A 19,758-nucleotide genomic window follows, 5' to 3' on the forward strand; every position below is an offset into this window, starting at 1 on the left:
GTCAATGTGGATAGGGGCGTGCTCCCTCTGCTGTTTCCTGAAGTCCACGATCATCTCTTTTGTTTTGTTGACGTTGAGTGTGAGGTTATTTTCCTGACACACTCCGAGGGCCCTCACCTCCTCCCTGTAGGCCGTCTCGTTGTTGTTGGTAATCAAGCCTACCACTGTTGTGTCGTCTGCCAGCTTGATGATTGAATTGGAAGCGTGCATGGCCACACAGTCATGGGTGAATAGGGAGTAGAGGAGAGGGCTGAGAACGCACCCTTGTGGAGCCCCAGTGTTGAGGATCAGCGGGGTGGAGAGCATGTTTCCTACCCTTACCACCTGGGGGCGGCCCGTCAGAAAGTCCAGGACCCAGTTGCACAGGGCGGGGTCGAGACCCAGGCTCTTGAGCATAATGACGAATTTGGAGGGTACTGTGGTGTTAAATGCTGAGCTGTAGTCAATGACCAGCATTCTTACGTAGGTATTCCTCTTGTCCAGATGGGTTAGGGCAGTGTGATTGCGTCGTCTGTGGACCTATTTGGGCGGTAAGCAAATTGAAGTGGGTCTAGGGTGTCAGGTAGGGTGGAGGTGATAATCGTTGACTAGTCTCTCAAAGCACTTCATGATGACAGAAGTGAGTGCTACAGGGCGGTAGTCGTTTAGCAATGTTACTTTAGTTTTCTTCAATGGTGGCCCTCTTGAAGCATGTGGGAACAGCAGACTGGGATAGGGATTATTGAATATGTCCGTAAACGCCAGCCAGCTGGTCTGCACATGCTCTTAGGATGTGGCTAGGGATGCCCCCTGGGCCGTTAGCCTTGAGGTTTAACACATTTAAAAGTTTTACTCACGTTGGCCACGGTGAAGGAGAGCCCACAGGTTTTGGTAGCGGGCCGTGTTAGTGGCACTGTATTGTCCTCAAAGCGAGCAAAGAAGTTGTTTAATTTGTCTGGGAGCAAGGTGTCGGTGTCCGCGACGGGCCTTGTTTTCTTTTTGTAGTCTGTGATTTCCTGTAGACCCTGCCACATACGTCTTGTGTTTAAGCCGTTGAATTGCGACTCTACTTTGTCTCTATACTGATGCTTAGCTTGTTTGATTGCCTTGCGGAGGGAATAGCTACACTGTTTGTATTCTGTCATGTTTCCGGTCGCCTTGCCATGATTATAAGCAATGGTTCGCGCTTTCAGTTTTGCCCGAATGCTGCCATCAATCCACGGTGTCTGGTTGGGTAAGGTTTTAATAGTCACCGTGGGTTCAACATCACCGATGCACTTGCTAATTAACTCGCTCACCGAGTCAGTGTATACGTTAATGTTGTTGTTCGACGCTATTCGGAACATATCCCAGTCCACCTGATCGAAGCAATCTTGAAGTGTGGAATCAGATTGGTTGGACCAGCGTTGAACAGACCTAAGCATGGGCGTTTCCTGTTTTAGTTTCTGTCTATAGGCTGGGAGCAACAAAATGGTGTCGTGGTCATATTTTCCCGAATGAAGGCCAGGGAGGGCTTTGTATGCGTCGTGGAAGTTAGAGTAGCAATGATCCAGAATGCTGACAGTTTGAGTCACGCATTTGATATGCTGATAAAATTTAGGAAGCCTTGTTTTCAGATTTAGCTTTGTTAAAATCCCCAGCTACAATAAATGCAGCCTCAGGATATGTGGTTTCCAGTTTACGTAGAGTACAGTGAAGTTCCTTGAGGGCCGTCAAGGTATCTGCATGGGGGGATATACACGGCTGTGACTATAATCGAAGAGGATTCTCTTGGGAGATAATGTGGTCGGCATTTGATTGTAAGGACTTCCAGGTCAGGTGAACAAAAGGACTTGAGTTTCTGTATGTTAATGATTACACCACAAATCGTTAATCATAAAGCACACACCCCACCCTTCTTCTTACCAGAGAGATGTTTGTTTCTGTCGGCGCGATGCGTGAAGGAACCGGGTGGCTCTTCCGACTCTGATAACGTATCCCGAGTGAGCCATGTTTACGTGAAACAGAGAATATTACAATCTGTCTCTCTGGAAGGCAGCTCTTGCTCAAATTGTCTACCTTGTTGTCAAAAGACTGGACATTGACGAGTAGTATACTCGGGAGCGATGTGCACGTCTACGGAGCCTGACCAGGCGGCCACTCAGTCTGCCCCTTCTGCGGCGCTGTTGTTTTGGGTCGGCTACTGGGATTAAATCCATTATCCTGGGTGGTGGACCAAACAGAGGATCCGCTTCGGGAAAGTCGTATTTCTGGTCGTAATGTTGGTAAGTTGATGTTGCTCTTATATCCAATAGTTCTTCCCGGCTATATGTAATAAGACTTAAGATTTCCTGGGGTAACAATGTAAGAAATAATACATAAAAAAACTAAATACTGCATAGTTTCCTAAGCACGCGAAGTGACCATCTGTCGGCGCCACCCAAACTGTCACCACAGAGTTTCAGACCGGACTGTTGCTGTCACTGTCTCGCTTTATTCGCTATTAAGACTCTCAACAATCAAAATCTCTCCTAGCAAATACTTGACCTGGCTGATATTATTTATCAGCCATAGTCGTTCCATGTCGTTCACATTTCATCCAATAAAATGCTGGTGTAACCAAAGCAAAGGTCTTTGGTTAAACCCAAGAAGCTAATTTAATTAGATTCTTGCTAAAATGGCTAGCAAACATTAGTATCTCAAACTGATGCTCCGTTTCGTAACTTAGTGGGAATTTACCACATACTACTGGGAAAAATTGACTTCAACGTCCCTCCAACTGGGGTGTATTCATTCTGCCTGATTCTGTTGCAAAACGTTTCTTAAACGGAACGAAAACTAAGGAGACTGGCTCGGAAGAAAACGTACCTGATCCAGGGATGTGCGTTCTACAAATTATCCCAACTGTTGCACCGACATTATTTAACGACTGCTAGTTAAGTGACCAGCTGTTTAACTCTTCATGTTAACTAGCAGTAGCTACAGCAGCCATTATGGGATTTAACGCATCGTCTCGACACATCACAAGAAAGGGAAAATAACTTTATTTTGATGGGTGTTCATTTTTTTTGTAATTGTAAAAAAAAAAAAAGTTATTTAATGCAGTTGAAATGCTTACAAATGAGATGTGTTGAAATGGAGCAACTTCCGAAAATGTACACCCAGATATTATGTCTGATCTCGCAAATAATGTAGAGATGGGTGTAATCGATTTAATCCGAGTGTATCCTGCTATTGACACAGTTGTTGAATTATGCAACAGACCGTGATAACAGTAAAATTAGGCAGTCTTGACAGAGCAGGTGAGTGCAGCTAGGCCTAGACGAGCACATTTTTGGTGGTTGTAGTCCTGTCCCACCCCTTCATGTAAATGTTATCATGTATGCAAATGAATCAATTGTATTTAGGCACATTTTATTATAACACAAATTAAATGACATGATACCATTAGAAAATGTATATATGAGTGGATTTTTATTTAAAATAAAGTGCAATCTGATGTTGGAATACCTGAATTCCCACCCAAATCCCTGAACTAGTCAAATATTTTCTGTGCAATAATTGTCAATACCTGATGGATTTTAAATGTAAGTTTGCAATATCTTCATCCATTTCCCAACTGTTGCATTTATTACAATTGTTTTCAAACGTAACAATGTTGATGACTGTTGCATGTGTGTAATGGAGGTGATTCGGTGAACTGCACTCATGTGATGAGTAACCTTGCCTGCGTTCTAAAGACTTGTTTTGTCTCCCTGAGCTAACAATCTTGCAGGAGATCCAGGTTCAAAAACCCAGTTGGTCACAGTGGTACAGTGACTGCAAGGAGATCAAATGGGGGTGTAGTGTGACAGGTGGTTCAGTGAACCACATTCCTGTGATGAGTAACCTTGCTTGAGACCTTCAGACTTGTTGGCTCTCTGAGCGAATGCTTAGGCTTCAGTTCAGCGGGCTAAGAACTGTGGCTCGCAGATGGTGGCCCCCACTCAGATCAGGGGTGTGTTCATTAGTCAGATACCGCAACAACTCATAACATTTTTATTGGACAAATTCAGTTAGGTCCCCGTTTGGTTCAGTTTGATTCCTAGAGTAAACTGTTTCCATTGCAAAACGTTTTGCAACAGAATCCGACTAATAAATACACCCCAGATTCCGTTCAACCCTTCCCCTCGTGTTTTGATTACCTCGGACATAAATAGTATCGGTTAAGTGGGACCTTTGTTTTCCTGTCCTCCACCAAAGCTGTCATATGTTCTGATGTTATTTCCGTATGATCTGCAATGACTTCTATTTTATGTTCTTCGGTTTACAAGTGTGCAGCGTATGCATGATGCTGGAGCGGCCTGTATGCCTGTCGCCATGTGCTCTCTTTTGTCGTACTATCCGCAGAGGGAAGGCTTCAGTACCGGAAGAGTTGAACGAGGGTTTTGATTGACGCGACGCTTCGACCAATTGCGAGAATTTCTTTGACGTCGTGTCGGTGGGGGAAAATGTGTGAATGAGAGGCGATACACAAAAGTGTGTCTGTACATGTGACGACTTGAGAGAGGCGGAGTCTAATGGAGTACGATAACCAATGAGCACCCGTTGGGGCCTCATGAAGCTCCTTCCCTGTAGCATGCTGTCCTCTTGTGAATTGTACGGTGTTATCGAGTTCCATCCATTGTACATTTCTCTTCTTAAAAGTGACCAAAATCGTGAATTAGCTGGCTACATCCATTGAATCGGGTAGCTAGCGAGTCAGTACAACATTGGGAGGAAGACAATGTTGTTATTTGTAGAGGTATGTTTGGTCTGTACTATTAGCTATACATTCTAGTCTAAAGTCCGGTTTATGGACGAAATTTTATGGCGCTTTAGAAAGCCACCGGGACCGTTGCATGCGTGTCAATAGTGCTGTAATAATGACGTTAATCAATAGTTGCAATCGGGGAATATGCTTTCCTTCATTGGTGAGCATGCAAAGCAAAAAAAAACGTTAATAAATTAAGCTGTAGCTAGCTAGTTGGCTCCATGTCCTGTTTTTACAATCTAGAGCTAAAGGGCAAGAACGTGTCGTTCTGGCTGGTGGGACGTGATATAACGCCTCCTTAAATGCACATATCAGTCACCGATATGTTAATGAATTACAATGTTTTTTCCTAGCCTAGTTACAACACGTGTTTACCATGTAAATTAACAAACATAGTTGTCAGTTTAACTTTTCCTATTGTATCTAACTAGGTGGGGAGTTTAGCCAGACATGTTTAGATGCCCAGGTCTCCAGTCAGTGTAGTGACCACAGTAGTTGATGCTACCTAATCTGATTAGTCGTTAGAAAGGCTTGACTATTTTAAACATCAAGTAGGTGCATATGGCGGGTTGAAGCTACAGTATGTACAATTTATCACAGTGTACTCCCTCAAGTCCATTCATTAGCTGGAAAATAAATGCATCCCAGCCGTTTAACTCCACAAAAACGATGTTATCGTGGTAATGTAATATTTAGCCTGTTATGTTTTTCACAAATGTGTGTAATTGCCACATCTTTGCCACGCACTTTATTTTATTCCACCATGGCGACATTTCAATTAGAGGTGAATGCTGTAACGTGCAAATATTTGATATGGGCTTTCTTGTGCTTTGCATTGGTGTCTGTGACTTTCAAATCAAGGTGAAAGGTGTAATTTGAATCTCAGCAAATTTGCACTAGTCTAGAATGAAACTTCAGCATGTCTCCTTGCGTTCATGGCTGATTCATTGAGGTGTTTCCATTTCAAACATGGCTGTTAATGATAATGAAAATCTGATGGATGGCATTGAACATTTAGCCTGTTACGCAGCATTCATAACATAACGCTCTCCAAATAGACTTGATCAGTCTAGGGTTGATTGATGTTAATGGTATATGATAATGTATTTGACAGCATTGAATGTTTGAAAATGCAGCAACATTGGAATCTGAATCCATGATCTCTAAATAAGCGTTTGACAGAAACCTACAGTAGCCTAAAGGTGTTTCTGTATTTTGTCACACAGGTCACCACAAAGGGAGCAGGGCTAAACCCCAATGCCAAAGTCTGGCAGGAGATCCCTGTGCCCCAGAGCCAAGTCCCAGAGGACGGCACGGAGGGCACCCACTGGCTAGAGACTACCCCCACTTCTGCTGATGTCACTGAGGGTAAATGCCAATCCCAATGCACCGCTGGAGTTTTTATATCCCTACATGCGCACACAGGCCTAACTAGATCTTCATCACAGACCAAGATAAGATCTTCGCTTTGTCTTTTAAATGGCATTGATGCACATTTTCTTAGAAATTCTACATGTGTTAAGCATGTGGTTTAGGGCCCTTGATTAGCTGAGTTGAGTGCACAGTGTTAATCCAGGCCTGAGATCATCCTAACCCTGATCTGTGGAGGGACCGAAAATAAATAAATAAATCACTGTTATTAGTCTTGACTACATAGCCTCCCTGGTTCAACCTTGACAGTGTCTCTTTTCCCTGTCAGACTCTTATCTACCACGTGACTCTACCATCTTCCTCCCAGGTTATTCAGAGGCTCCCCCTACTGAGGATAAGGGGTACGGCACGGAGTACTCAGACCCCTCGGACAGTGCCCGTTTACCCACAGAGTGTGTACTGAACGGCATGGATCCCCCTGAGCTGGGGTACCCCCTCTATGACTCTGTGACTGAGTCAGCAGGTCAGTAGCAGTCCTCAGGTCAGCTCCCTCTGGGTCAGTAGCTTTTGACATGGCATGCTCTGATCTGGTGTTGGAGGGAATTGGCTACATGTACTGTTTTAAATGTATTTTTTATTTTGGGGGGGATCAAACTGGGGCTTAGGTGGTGGGCATGGCCTTCCTGTTAGCCACAGTGGCACAGTTTTGTAGTTTTAAAGCAAATTTCCTGCAGTTCTACACATTTTGCCATGGTTTGTTATGAGTGACTCAAACATAATAACAGAGTCAATGGGAGCCCCATGCCATGACAAAAATACTCCTGAATACATAATTTCTTAAATGTTAGATTCTCCCTGACTGTATAGCTTTTATTTAGGTGATTGTTAGTTGTCAAAGATTATCTCATGTAAAAAAATATATAGGTCCATTTATCTTTTCATAGTTTATCTGGTTTTAAACTTTACACACCGTTTTTCCATACTGAAAATTCAAACACACAAAAAAATACACACACACAAGTATGTGGACACCCCTTCCAATTAGTGGATTCGGCTATTTCAGCCACACCCGTTGCTGACAGGTGTGTAAAATCAAGCACACAGCCATGCAATCTACATAGACAGACATTGGCAGTAGAATGGCCTTACTGAAGCACTGCGACTTTCAACGTGCCACCGTCATAGTCAGTTTGTCAAATTTCTGCCCTGCTAGACCTGCCCCGGTCAACTGTAAGTGCTGCTATTGTGGAGTGGAAGCATCTAGGAGCAACAACGGCTCAGTCGCGAAGTGGTAGGCAACACAAGCTCACAGAACTGGACCGCGTAAAAATCGTATGTCTTCGGATGCAACACTCACTACCGAGTTCCAAACTGCGTTTGTAAGATACATCAGTACAATAACTGTCGGGAAATGTGTTTACATGGCCGAGTAGCCGCATACAAGCCGAAGATCACCATGCGCAGTTCCAATCGTCGGCTGGAGTGGTGTAAAGCTTGCTGCCATTGGACTCTGGAGCAGTGGAAACATGTTCTCTGGAGCCACAATGCGTAGTGCCAACTGTAAAGTTTGGTGGAGGAGGAATAATGTTCTGGGGCTGTTTTCATGGTTCGGGCTAGGGCCCTTAGTTCCAGTGAAGGGAAATCTTAACGCTACAACATACAATGACATTCTAGAAGATTCTGTGTTTCCAACTTTGTGGCAAAACTTTAGGAAGGCCCTTTCCTGTTTCAGCATGACAATGCCCCTGTAGACAAAATTAGGTCCATACAGAAATGGTTTGTCGAGATCTGTGTGGAAGACCTTGACTGGCATGTACAGAGCCCTGACCTCAACCTCACCGAACACCTTTTGGACGAATTGGAATGCCGACTGCGAGCCAGGCCTAATTGTCCAACATCATTGCCCGACCTCACTAATGCTCTTGTGGCTGAATGGAAGCCAGTCCCCGCTGAAATGTTCCAACGTCTAGTGGAAAGCCTTCCCAGAAGAGTGGAGGCTGTTATAGCAGCAAAGGGCAAACCAACTCCATATTCATGCCCATGATTTTGAAATGAGATGTTTGACGAACAGGTGTCCACACACTGTTGGTCATGTAGTGTGTGACAGCGAGATTTTATTTTGTACGTAGGCGGCCCACCTAGGACTTTTCTATGTGGGGAAAAAACCCTGAATGGATATTGTACCATTTATTACCGTACACACACAAAAGATTGGGGTCACTTAGAAATTTCCTTGTTTTTGAAAGAAAAGCAAATATTTTTTTGTCCATTTAAAATAACATAGTGTAGACCATTGTTAATGTTGTAAATGACTATTGTAGCTTGATAACGGCCGATTTTTATTTTTATTTTTTATGGTATATTTACATAGGCGTACAGAGGCCCATTATCCGCAACCACCACTCCTGTTCCAATGGCAGGTTGTGTTAGCTCATCCAAGTGTTAGCTCATCCAAGTTTATCATTTTAAAATGCTAAATGATCATTAGAAAATCCTTTTGCAGTTATGTTAGCACAGCTGAAAACTTGTGCTGATTTTAAAGAAACAATAAAACTGGCCTTCTTTAGACTAGCTGAGTATCTGGAGCATCAGCATTTGTGGGTTCGATTACAGGCTCAAAATGGCCAGAAACAAAGAACTTTCTTCTGAAACTCGTCAGTCTATTCTTGTTCTGAGACATGAAGGCTATTCCATGTGAGAAATTGCCAAGAAACTGGAGATCTCGTACAACGCTGTGTACTATTCCCTTCCCAGAACAGCGCAAACTGGCTCTAACCAGAATAGAAAGAGGATTGGGAGGCCCCAGTGCACAACAGAGCAAGAGGACAAGTACATTAGTGTGTGTAGTTTAAGAAACAGACGCCTCACAAGTCCTCAACTGGCAGCTTCATTAAATAGTACCCGCGGAACACCAGTCTCAACGTCAACAGTGAGGAGGTGACTCCGGGATTCTGGCCTTCAAGGCAGTGTTCCTCTGTCCAGTGTCTGTGTTCTTTTGCCCATCTTAATCATTTATTTTTATTGGCCAGTCTGAGATTTGGCTTTTTCTTTGCAACTCTGCCTAGAAGGCCATTTCTTTTATTTTATTGCTTCTTTAATCAGAACAACAGTTTTCAGCGGTGCTAGCATAATTGCAAAAGGGTTTTCTAATGATCAATTAGCCTATTAAAAGGATGAACTTGGATTCGCTAACACAGTGTGCCATTGGAACAGAGGAGTGATGGTTGCTGATAATGGGCCAATGTAGATATTGGATTAAACATCTGCCGTTTCCAGCTACAATAGTCATTTACAACATTAACAAGGTCTACACTGTATTTCTTATCAATTTGATGTTATTTTAATGGACAAACAATTTGCTTTTCTTTCAAAAACAAAGACATTTCTAAGTGACCCCAAACTTTTGAATGTGTGCGTGTCCTGCTACCAGTCACTTTTCAGCACTGTTTACATGTGTATTTGCTATCACACCTACGCTGACATTCTTGCACCGACACACCCACCACTTAGCTGCTGCCAAACTGTTTACCATTATTATTATTTATCCTGCTACCAGTCACTTTTTCCTAATTCCTGCCTACATGTACATATCTGCCTGAAATACTCCAGTATCCCTGCACATTGTGAATTTGCTACTGGCAAAGACCCTGTATCTAGCTTCCTCTCTTTAATTGTATTATTAGATATATTATTTTAATGTTGAATAGTGCAGTGTTGGTAAGTGAAGCATTTCACTGTGCATGTGACAAATAAAACTAAGTTAAACTACATTTTCTCAGTTTTGCCTTTCATGAAGTATCGTGATTTAGTGTTGCCTGAATTAATTAAATAATGATTACCAAAGGTAATGATCAGAGATGTATGGCTTTGGTAACAGTTGTTATGCACAAGGAATTAAACTTGTAGCCTATAGCCAAACATTAATTTTGATATGGAATTGTGTGTTTGTGCAGTGGAGGAACAGCAGCCCCTCTCTGAAGAGAGCCTGAGAGAGTCTCTGAAGAAACAGCTGGAGTTCTGCTTCTCAAGGTAAGTAGTGAACTGCTATTGAAGAGCCTGTTTTTAGATGGTTGTTATAACTTAAAATGTTTTATTATTAACAATTTTTGCTGTTTTTTTTTAACCTTAACTGACTTTAGGCAAGTCGGTTAAGAACAAATTCTTATTTACAATAACTGCCTATCAACACTGCCTTTGTTCGGGGGGAGAAAGACAGAATTTTACCTTGTCAGCTCGGTGATTCGATCAAGAAACCTTTCGGTTACTGGCCCAATGTTCGAACCACCTGCAGTCGGAATTGCAGTGTCTCTCACTGACCTAAGCAATTCTAGATGTTGTGTGATAGTTTATGTAATGAATCAAGCAGACCTTGGATTTGAACAAAAGCTGTACTCCCGGGGATGATCAGTATTGTGCTTGGAAGGACCCAGGAGCACTGTGACTGGAGGATTCTCCTCTTCATCTCTCTATAAATCGCTTCACCCTTTAACTTTCCTACTCCCTCTACACTGCTTCCAACTCTCCCTCTTTCCTCTCCATCAGTACAGTGTGACTGACCTAATGATTGAGATCTGAGGGGAACAAGGAAAAGAAACATGGGAACATGAATGTATACCACCTCTTTTTGGTCTTATGTTCTCAAATTGTAAATGTTATTTTCTTTTACGTTGGATAAAAGTAGAATCGGACCTTAAAAATTGTATGTCGTACACTATAGTTGGAGAAAACATGGGTAAGTAATCCTGCTTAAGAAGTTGCTAAATGTATAATCCCATTTAGGAGAAAAGGGCTTTTTGCTTTGTTATTATGGGGTATTGTGTGTAGATTGAGGGGGAAAAACAATTTAATCCATTTTAAAGTAAGGCTGTAACATAAAGTGGAAAAAGTGAAGGGGTCTGAATACTTTCTGAATGCACTGTATGACGAAGATTAGCATCATGCATGGCTTAGCACATCAGAAATCAACTGGCCAGCACAGCTAGCAAGCTGGCAATACTGTTACCTGTATGCAACTGAGAGGCTAGCTAACAATAGCTTGCAATGAATACAACCTTTTGATACAGTTGAGCCAATATCGTATGCACATGTAGCTAGCTTGACCTTTTAACTGTAGACGCTTGTGTATGGATTATGATGATTCACAGCAGACTAAAACATTTTCAAAATAATCCTTCCCACTCTGCTTCAACCAGACTGCTTTTGCCACAGAAGACAGCACTGTGTCGATACCAGCAGCTGTAGTCAGGACAACACTGTTATTGAAAGCTGTAGCTACACTTTGCATGTCGTCCTTGATGAAAATATAGGTAAATCTAATGATCTATGGTTCGTTCAAATATCCGTGGTAGCAGGGCCTGCCATTTGACTGAAGCCTTGAGTGACAGAACAGACTCTCATGAATGTCCCAGTCCCCTCATTATCTCAACCAATCATGGCTATGCAAGATTCTGGATTTTCTCCATGACTAAACAGCTTCGTGATTCACGTTTTTATATTTACAGTTTGAGGGGTTTTTATTCAGGCACTTAAGTTCACATGTTCAAAAAAATATAATGCATTTAGCTCCCCATAGCACGTAACAAACATGGCTTGTTGGTTTCTCATGCCCTGTTCTCTGTCTTCAGAGAGAATCTGTCCAAGGATCTGTACCTGATGTCCCAGATGGATAGTGATCACTTTGTCCCCATCTGGACCATCGCCAGCATGGAGGGCATCAAGGTCCTCACCACCGACATGGACCTCATCCTGGAGGTACTACGAGGTATGAACAAAAACCCGCCTCACTTTTGACCCTGTAGGAGTGGGGAGAACTGTGGAAATAGCCTCCCTGGACAGGCTTATACTGTAGCCTGCTACATGACTGGTCAGAAACAAGCTCAGGTTGCAGGATTTCTACCCAAGCTAAAAACACTTAGCACAAGTCGTAGCCTCATACCAGATGTTGTGTTGACACATGGCTTGGAACGAGATTAGTGGTGGCTAGAACTGCACCATTAGATTTATTAGTAATAGTATCGAGAAGGATTGTGGTAGTCAAACTTAAAACAATATACTTAGTCCCTTCAAAATGACTTATTCCACATTTTTGTTACAGCCTGAATTCCAAATGTATTAAATAGATTTCTCACCCTTTTGCCCAATACCCTATAATGACAATGTTTTTCAAATCTATAAAAAATTAAATACGTAATTTACATAGGTATTCACACCCCTCAGTCAACACATGTTAGAATCACCTTTGGCAGTGATTACAGCTGTGTCTTTCTGGGTAAGTCTCTAAGAGCTTTGCACAACTGGATTGTACAATATTTGCACATTATTCTTCAAAAATTCTTAAAGCTCTGTCAAGTTGGTTGTCGATCATTGCTAGACAGCCATTTTCAAATCTTGCCATAGATTTATGGCAATTTAAGTCAAACCTGTAAGTAGGCCACTCAGGAACATTCATTGTTGTCTTGGTAAGCAACTACAGTGTATATTTGGCCTTGTGTTTTAGGTTATTGTCCTGCTGAAAGGTTAATTTGTCTCCTAGTGTATGTTGGAAAACAGACTGAACCAGGTTTTTATCTAGAATTTCACCTATGCCTGTCTCTATTCTGTTTTTTTTTTTATCCCCCCAAAAAACAACTCCCTAGTTCTTGTCGGTGAAAAGCATACCCATTACACGGTAAAGCCACCTCCATGCTTGAAAATATGGTACTCAGTGACGTGTTGGATTTGCCCCAAACATAACGCTTTGTATTCAGGACAAAGTTCATTTCTATGGATTTTTTTTTTTCAGTTTTACTTTAGTTCCTTATTGCAAACAGGATACATGTTTTGTAATATTTTTATTCTGTACAGGCTTCCTCCTTTTCACTCTGTCATTTAGGTTAGTATTGTGTAGTAACTAGAATGTTGTTGATCCATCTATTCATCATTGCCCTCTTGGTGAAATCCTTGAACGGTTTCCCTCCTCTCCGGTAACTGAGTTAGGAAGGACTAGAGGTCAACGGATTATGATTTTTCAACGCCGATACCAATACCGATTTATTGGAGGACCAAAAAACCGGTGATACCGATTTAATTGTCCGATTTATTATTTTTTGAGGTTATTTGTAATAATGACAATTACAACGATACTGAATGAACACTTATTTTAACTTAATATAATACATCAATAAAATCAATTTAGCCTCAAATAAATAATGAAACCTGTTCAATTTGGTTTAAATAATGCAAAAACAAAGTGTTGAAAGTAAAAGTGCAATATGTGCCATGTAAAAAAGCTAACGTTTAAATTCCTTGCTCAGAACATGAGAACATATGAAAGCTGGTGGTTCCTTTTAACATGAGTCTTCAATATTCCCAGGTAAGAAGTTTTAGGTTGTAGTTATTATAGGACTATTTCTCTCTTTACGATTTGTATTTCATATACCTTTGACTATTGGATGTTCTTATAGGCACTTTAGTACTGCCAGTGTAACAGTATAGCTTCCATTCCTCTCCTCGCTCCTACCTGGGCTCGAACCAGGAACACATCGACAATAGCCACCCTCGAAGCAGCGTTACCCATGCAGAGCAAGGGGAGCAACTACTCCAAGTCTCAGAGCGAGTGACGTTTGAAACGCTATTAGAGCGCACCCGCTAACTAGCTAGCCATTTCACATCGGTTACAGCAGCCTAATCTTGGGAGTTGATAGGCTTGAAGTCATAAACAGCACAATGCTTGAAGCACAGCGAAGAGCTGCTGGCAAAACGAACTAAAGTGCTGTTTGAATGAATGCTTACGAGCCTGCTGGTGCCTACCACCGCTCAGACTGCTCTATCAAATCATAGACTTAATTATAACATAATAACACAGAAATACGAGCCTTAGGTCATTAATATGGTCAAATCCAGAAACTATCATCTCGAAAACAAAACATTTTTCCTGTCAGTGAAATACGGAACCATCCCGTATTTTATCTAACGGGTGGCATCCCTAAGTCTAAATATTCCTGTTACATTGCACAACCTTCAATGTTATGTCATAATTACGTAAAATTCTGGCAAATTAGTTCGCAACGAGCCAGGCGGCCCAAACTGTTGCATATACCCTGACTCTGCGTGCAATGAACGCAAGAGAAGTGACACAATTTAACCTAGTTAATATTGCCTGCTAACCTGGATTTCTTTTAGCTAAATATGCAGGTTTAAAAATATATACTTCTGTGTATTGATTTTAAGAAAGGCATTGATGTTTATGGTTAGGTACAGTGGTGCAACGATTGTGCTTTTTTCGCAAATGCGCTTTTGTTAAATCATCCCCCGTTTGGCGAAGTCGGCTGTCTTTGTTATGAAGAAATAGTCTTCACAGTTCGCAACGAGCCAGGTGGCCCAAACTGCTGCATATACCCTGACTCTGTTTGCAAGGGAAGTGACACATGTTCCCTAGTTAAAAGAAATTCATGTTAGCAGGCAATATTAACTAAATATGCAGGTTTAAAAATATATACTTGTGTATTGATTTTAAGGCATTGATGTTTATGGTTAGGTACACGTTGGAGCAACGTGTACCTAAGCGATTATATGCAATGCACAGGCTAGATAAACTAGTAATATCATCAACCATGTGTAGTTAACTAGTGATTAGGATTGATTGTTTTTTATAAGATACGTTTAATGCTAGCTAGCAACTTACCTTGGCTTCTTACTGCATTCGTGTAACAGGCAGGCTCCTCGTGGAGTGCAATGTAAAGCAGGTGGTTAGAGCATTGGACTAGTTAACCGTAAGGTTGCAAGATTGAATCCCCGAGCTGACAAGGTAAAAATCTGTCATTCTGCCCCTGAACAAGGCAGTTAACCCACAGTTCCTAGGCCGTCATTGAAAATAAGAATGTGTTCTTAACTGACTTGCCTAGTTAAATTAAGATGTTTTTTTTTAAACAGCCAAATCGGCTTCCAAAAATACCGATTTCCGAATGTTATGAAAACTTGAAATCGGCCCTAATTAATCGGCCATTCCAATTAAGCCTATATCTTTGTAGTGACTGGGTGTATAGATACGCCATCCGAAGCATAATTAATAACTTCACCATGCTCAAAGGGATATTCAATGTCTGCTTGTTTTTTTGTTGTACTTTCTGAAGGCACTGTCATAGTAGTAATGGGAGCAGCATTAAGTAGGTGAGAAACATGATCCATGTTAAAGTTGAGTGAGGGTTTTCAAGCACTTTGGGGGTAGGTATGCCATGAACCTGGCTTTGGGAGCACTCAAATGAGAGCAAATAATCCTCACTGAGTCATTATTTGAAATGGCGTTAGTAAATTTGATGTAATGTTGATATTTTTGTGTGTGTGGTTTCAGCCTCGCCCATGGTGCAAGTTGATGAGATGGGGGAAAAGGTTCGGCCCAATCACAAGCGCTGCATCATCATTCTGAGGGAGGTGCCAGAGACCACACCTGTAGAGGTAACAAAATGTAGAATTAGCTTTTTTGTGTTTGAACAGTTTTTCTGGTTTACCTTCTATGTAGCCCACTGCCCCAGCACTACACAGCTGATTCAAATAACCAAGTAATCATCAAGCTTTGATTATTTGAATAAGCTGTGTAGTACTTGGGCAAAAATCTAAAAATGTACCCCTTGGGGTCACTAGGACCGAGTTTGGGAAATGCTGGTGTAGCCATTTGCTCATTACGTGAAGAATATGATTTATTTTGTTGTAGTATCTTTCTTATAGATTTCTAACACCCTTTTCTTCTCTCTGTTTCCTCAGGAAGTGGAGGCCCTCTTTAAGAATGAAAATTGTCCCAAGGTGATGAGTGTTGAATTTGCAGCCAACAACAACTGGTACATCACATTCCAGTCGGACACCGATGCACAGCAGGTAGCGTTGCACATTCCACACTGTAGTCAGTCAGTGAAAATGTCCTTATTCAAAGTTCACTGCATATGTTTTTGCTATTTGTGTCTACTGATATTGTATAAGTGTAATTTCCTATTTGTTAGGCCAGTCAAACCAACACAGTTCATTTGATTGATCTATACTGAACTAAAATATAAATGCCACGTGTAAAGTGTTGGTCCCAGACATTTTCCTTACGTACAAAAAGCTTATTCGTCTCAAATTTGTTTACATCCCTGTTAGTAAGTATTCCTCCTTTGCCAAGATAATCCATCCAACAGACGCGTGTGGCTCATCAAGAAACTGATTAAACAGCATGGTCATTACACAGGTGTACCTTGTGCTGGGGACAGTAAAAGGCCACTCTAAAATGTGCAGTTTTGTCACACAACACAATGACACAGATGTCTCATGTTTTGAGGGAGTGTGGAATTGACATGCTGACTGCAGGAATGTCCCCCAGTGCTCTTGCCAGAGAATTGAATGTTCATTTCTCTACCATAAGCTGCCTCCAACGTCGTTTTAGAGAATTTGCCAGTACGTCCAACTCGCCTTGCAACTGCAGACCACGTGTAGCCACGCCAGCCCAGGACTTCCACATCCGGCTTCTTCACCTGCAGGATCATCTGAGACAGGTCACCCGGACAGCTGATGAAACTGTGTAGTATTTCTGTCTGTAATAAAACTAATTTTGATTGGCTGGGCCTAGCTCCCCAGTGGGTTGGCCTATGCCCTCCCAGTTCCATGCATGGCTGCGCCCCTGCCCAGTCATGGGAAATCTGTAGTTTAGGGCCGAATGAATTTATTTCAATTGACTGAGTAACTCAGTAAAATCTTTGAAATTGTTCCATGTTCATTTTTGTTCAGTATAGTTTACCAGCATAGTCAAAATCTGCGTTTACACAGGTAGCCCAATTCTGATATTTTTTCACCAACTGGTCTTTTGACCAACTAGATCAGCTCTGGGAAAAGAGCTGATTTGATTGATCAAAAGACAACTGAACTGGCAGGCCCCTGGTTCGTTGTTACTTGGAGGCTCCTTTCTGTTTGTGGGGTTGATGCTGCTGCTATGTCTGCAAGTTGTATATAAAAGAAAAGCTATTTAGACATGTAATCATATCTCCTACTACATGTGAAAGGGGATTGTCCTGCTCTCACAGTACTTTGTTTTTTCTCTCTTCTTCCTCAGGCCCACAGATATCTAAGGGAAGAAGTGAAAACGTTTCAGGGAAAACCCATCATGGTGAGTGCATGTACTGTTCCTTTCTCATGTGAGACATGCTGCTTTTCTATTAAGTGATTTCAGTGCCAACAGAAAATGTATTTGAATTCAATATTTCTGAAGTTGTTGAATATTTTTGCATTGAGTTCATAAGTTCAATGTGTATTTCATGATTTGGAATTGAATGAATATTGCATTCAGTTTTAAAATTCTATGTAAATGTCATTGAATATTTTCATTCAATATTTATGTATTTCGTTTCAATATGGTTAATATTGCATTCGTTGTCTGTGTATAAAGTTTACAAATTATAATATCAAGTTGACCAAAGTTTCATATTCAATTTTGCTATTTGGCATGATTCATTCATTTTCTTCCTATGAATTTGCAACTAGCGTTTGGGTTATAAGCCGTTATGACCCCATTCCTGAAAGCTACGACACTCTGGAACATGGTTGTTCTGTTCCCCTCTATGGACACATTAGAAGGCAGTGTGACAAAAACAGCAATTTGGCCCCCATTACAATTTAGTTGAGTAGCTCTGTCATAGACCTTAAGTATAGAATTTCCACTCCCTAATTAATCTTGCTCTTGTGACTGACTGGGTGTGAACCAGGTCTCCTACACAGTACAAGACTCTGTTAGCCAACTTAACTAAAGCCCATAGGGATGAGTACAGGAAGCTAACAAGTCTCCAGCAAGGTTACTCATCAAAAGAGAGAGAACATTGGTTACATTTCACCCCCCTTTGACCTCATACTCAGACATCACGGCACCAATACAGCTGACGGGGTTCACTCAATTCAGTTTCAAATCATGAAATAAAAGTTACGTTTATGAATTCTATGATTCAATGTGTGCATTACAATTTAAAAAAATTGTTTTCTTCTGTTGGGACTGAAATTGCTCCATAGTTTAAGGTTTTGTTTGGTCAAGGGGGAGGCAATGCGCAACATTAGTCAACTGTATAACTCTGAGATCAGATGATAGGAGTGGGGGGAAGCAGCGCTGTGTGGACTACCTCAGTCAGACTGTTTTGGAGTCAGCTGTTATGCGGTCAGGTCAGTGACTTGTAAAGGGGGTTGCTGTCTTGTTGGGAGCACTTGGCTGAGCTGTGGCTGCACTACAGCAAGGTCACCTTGAGTTTGTGCCTACATAAGCGTCTGATAAGGAAGGAGTAAGTCCAGCCAGCATTCTCTCTGTCTCGTTCTGTTCTAAACTGGTCTGAACTCAATCTCCAGTCATCTCCCCCATTCAAGATGTTATGACATTGTCCGCATTTCATTCAACCACTCTTCTTTAGCAGTAGTTGATTGCCAGTATTGTCGTTAAATGTATCTGGCATAACACATTCAGGCTCAATTTCAAGTGGTTATCATTAAGGTTGCTAACAATGTGAATTTGATTGGTGTGCTAAATCGAGTAGCTTAATGCCTCAAACTCCAGAACTATGATTTGACTTGCATTATGTTTAAGGCTGGAAAAAGTGGTACCCCCGGTGATGATCAGTATCGCGCTTGGAAGGACCCAGGAGCACTGTGGCTGTGGAGGGCTCTCTTCATCTCTAAATCGCTACCCTCTCCTCCTCTAACTTTTCCTCCCTTTTTCATCCTCTCTCTTCATCATCCTCTCCCTCCCTCCGTCAGCACAGTGTGACTGACCTAATGACCGTGAGATTATGAGATCTGAGGGGAACAAGGAGCATGGCCTCTTTCCTTCTTTCTGTGAATGGCAGTGTGGGGAGACGATGAGTAGGCTATGTCTACTGTGCATTGTGTTAACATGTCGTGTGGCTCAGTTGGTAGAGCATGGTGTTTGCAACGCCAGGGTTGTGGGTTCGATTCCCACGAGGCACCAGTACGGCGAAAAGAGAGAAAAAAAAAAAAAACATTTATGAAATGTATGCATTCACTACTGTAAGTCGCTCTGGATACGAAAGTCTGCTAAATGACTAAAATGTATAAAAGAAAACGTAAAAATGTGTTCATACGCTCCATTTCCAGTCCTTTACACATCTTCCTGTTGCCCTCTTGCTCTGTCCAGGCTCGTATCAAGGCCATCAACACATTCTTTGCGAAGAATGGCTACCGTAGCGTACCGAACTCCAGTGTGTACAGCCAGCAGGGCCAGTCCCAGTACAACTCAACACACCTCTACATGCAGCAGGTGTTCAGCCCCCAGCAGCAGTACCCACTCTACCCCCTGGTGCCCCCCACCTGGAACCCATCGCCTGCCCCTTACTTCCAGACTCCGCTGGTGAGGCCCGCATGATTGTTGTTTCCTGTTGTAACTCGTATTGAATTAGATTTGGTTAGAAGTACTGTTGTTCATTCCTAGGATGACCAGCCCCTCCAGAGGTGTGTTGGTTGTCATGGGTACAGAAGTTTTGGGTGTACCTGTAGGTACTCAAGTTTCAGATGTAATTGTATGATCATTCTGAACCAAAAAATTAGAACATGATTCAAATGATTTTTTTCTGCAAATTGCTCCTTTAAATACAAACTTCTGAACCTAATGATGACATAACCATGCGCTTAGCGGGGGTTCA

General features: G+C 41.9%; 1 protein-coding gene across 4 annotated transcripts in view; it reads left to right on the forward strand.

Annotated features, from left to right (window-relative positions):
* LOC106583176 (la-related protein 4) overlaps positions 1-19,758 on the forward strand; it is a 41,773-nt gene that overhangs the window by 14,125 nt on the left and 7,890 nt on the right. For 3 of the 4 annotated variants that reach the window (XM_082967489.1, XM_014167067.3, XM_014167069.3), the window contains 8 exons: positions 5,977-6,118; positions 6,489-6,644; positions 10,075-10,150; positions 11,746-11,882; positions 15,450-15,553; positions 15,860-15,970; positions 17,178-17,231; positions 19,254-19,466. In XM_082967489.1, coding sequence (XP_082823615.1) covers positions 5,977-6,118; positions 6,489-6,644; positions 10,075-10,150; positions 11,746-11,882; positions 15,450-15,553; positions 15,860-15,970; positions 17,178-17,231; positions 19,254-19,466 — 993 coding nt within the window. Of the gene's footprint in view, positions 1-4,550; positions 4,742-5,976; positions 6,119-6,488; positions 6,645-10,074; positions 10,151-11,745; positions 11,883-15,449; positions 15,554-15,859; positions 15,971-17,177; positions 17,232-19,253; positions 19,467-19,758 lie in introns of those variants that run through there. The other variant, XM_014167070.3, reaches the window with a different exon arrangement.

Source organism: Salmo salar, chromosome 22, assembly GCF_965601325.2.
Source record: "Salmo salar chromosome 22, fSalSal1, whole genome shotgun sequence".
NCBI classification, from domain to species: domain Eukaryota; kingdom Metazoa; phylum Chordata; class Actinopteri; order Salmoniformes; family Salmonidae; genus Salmo; species Salmo salar.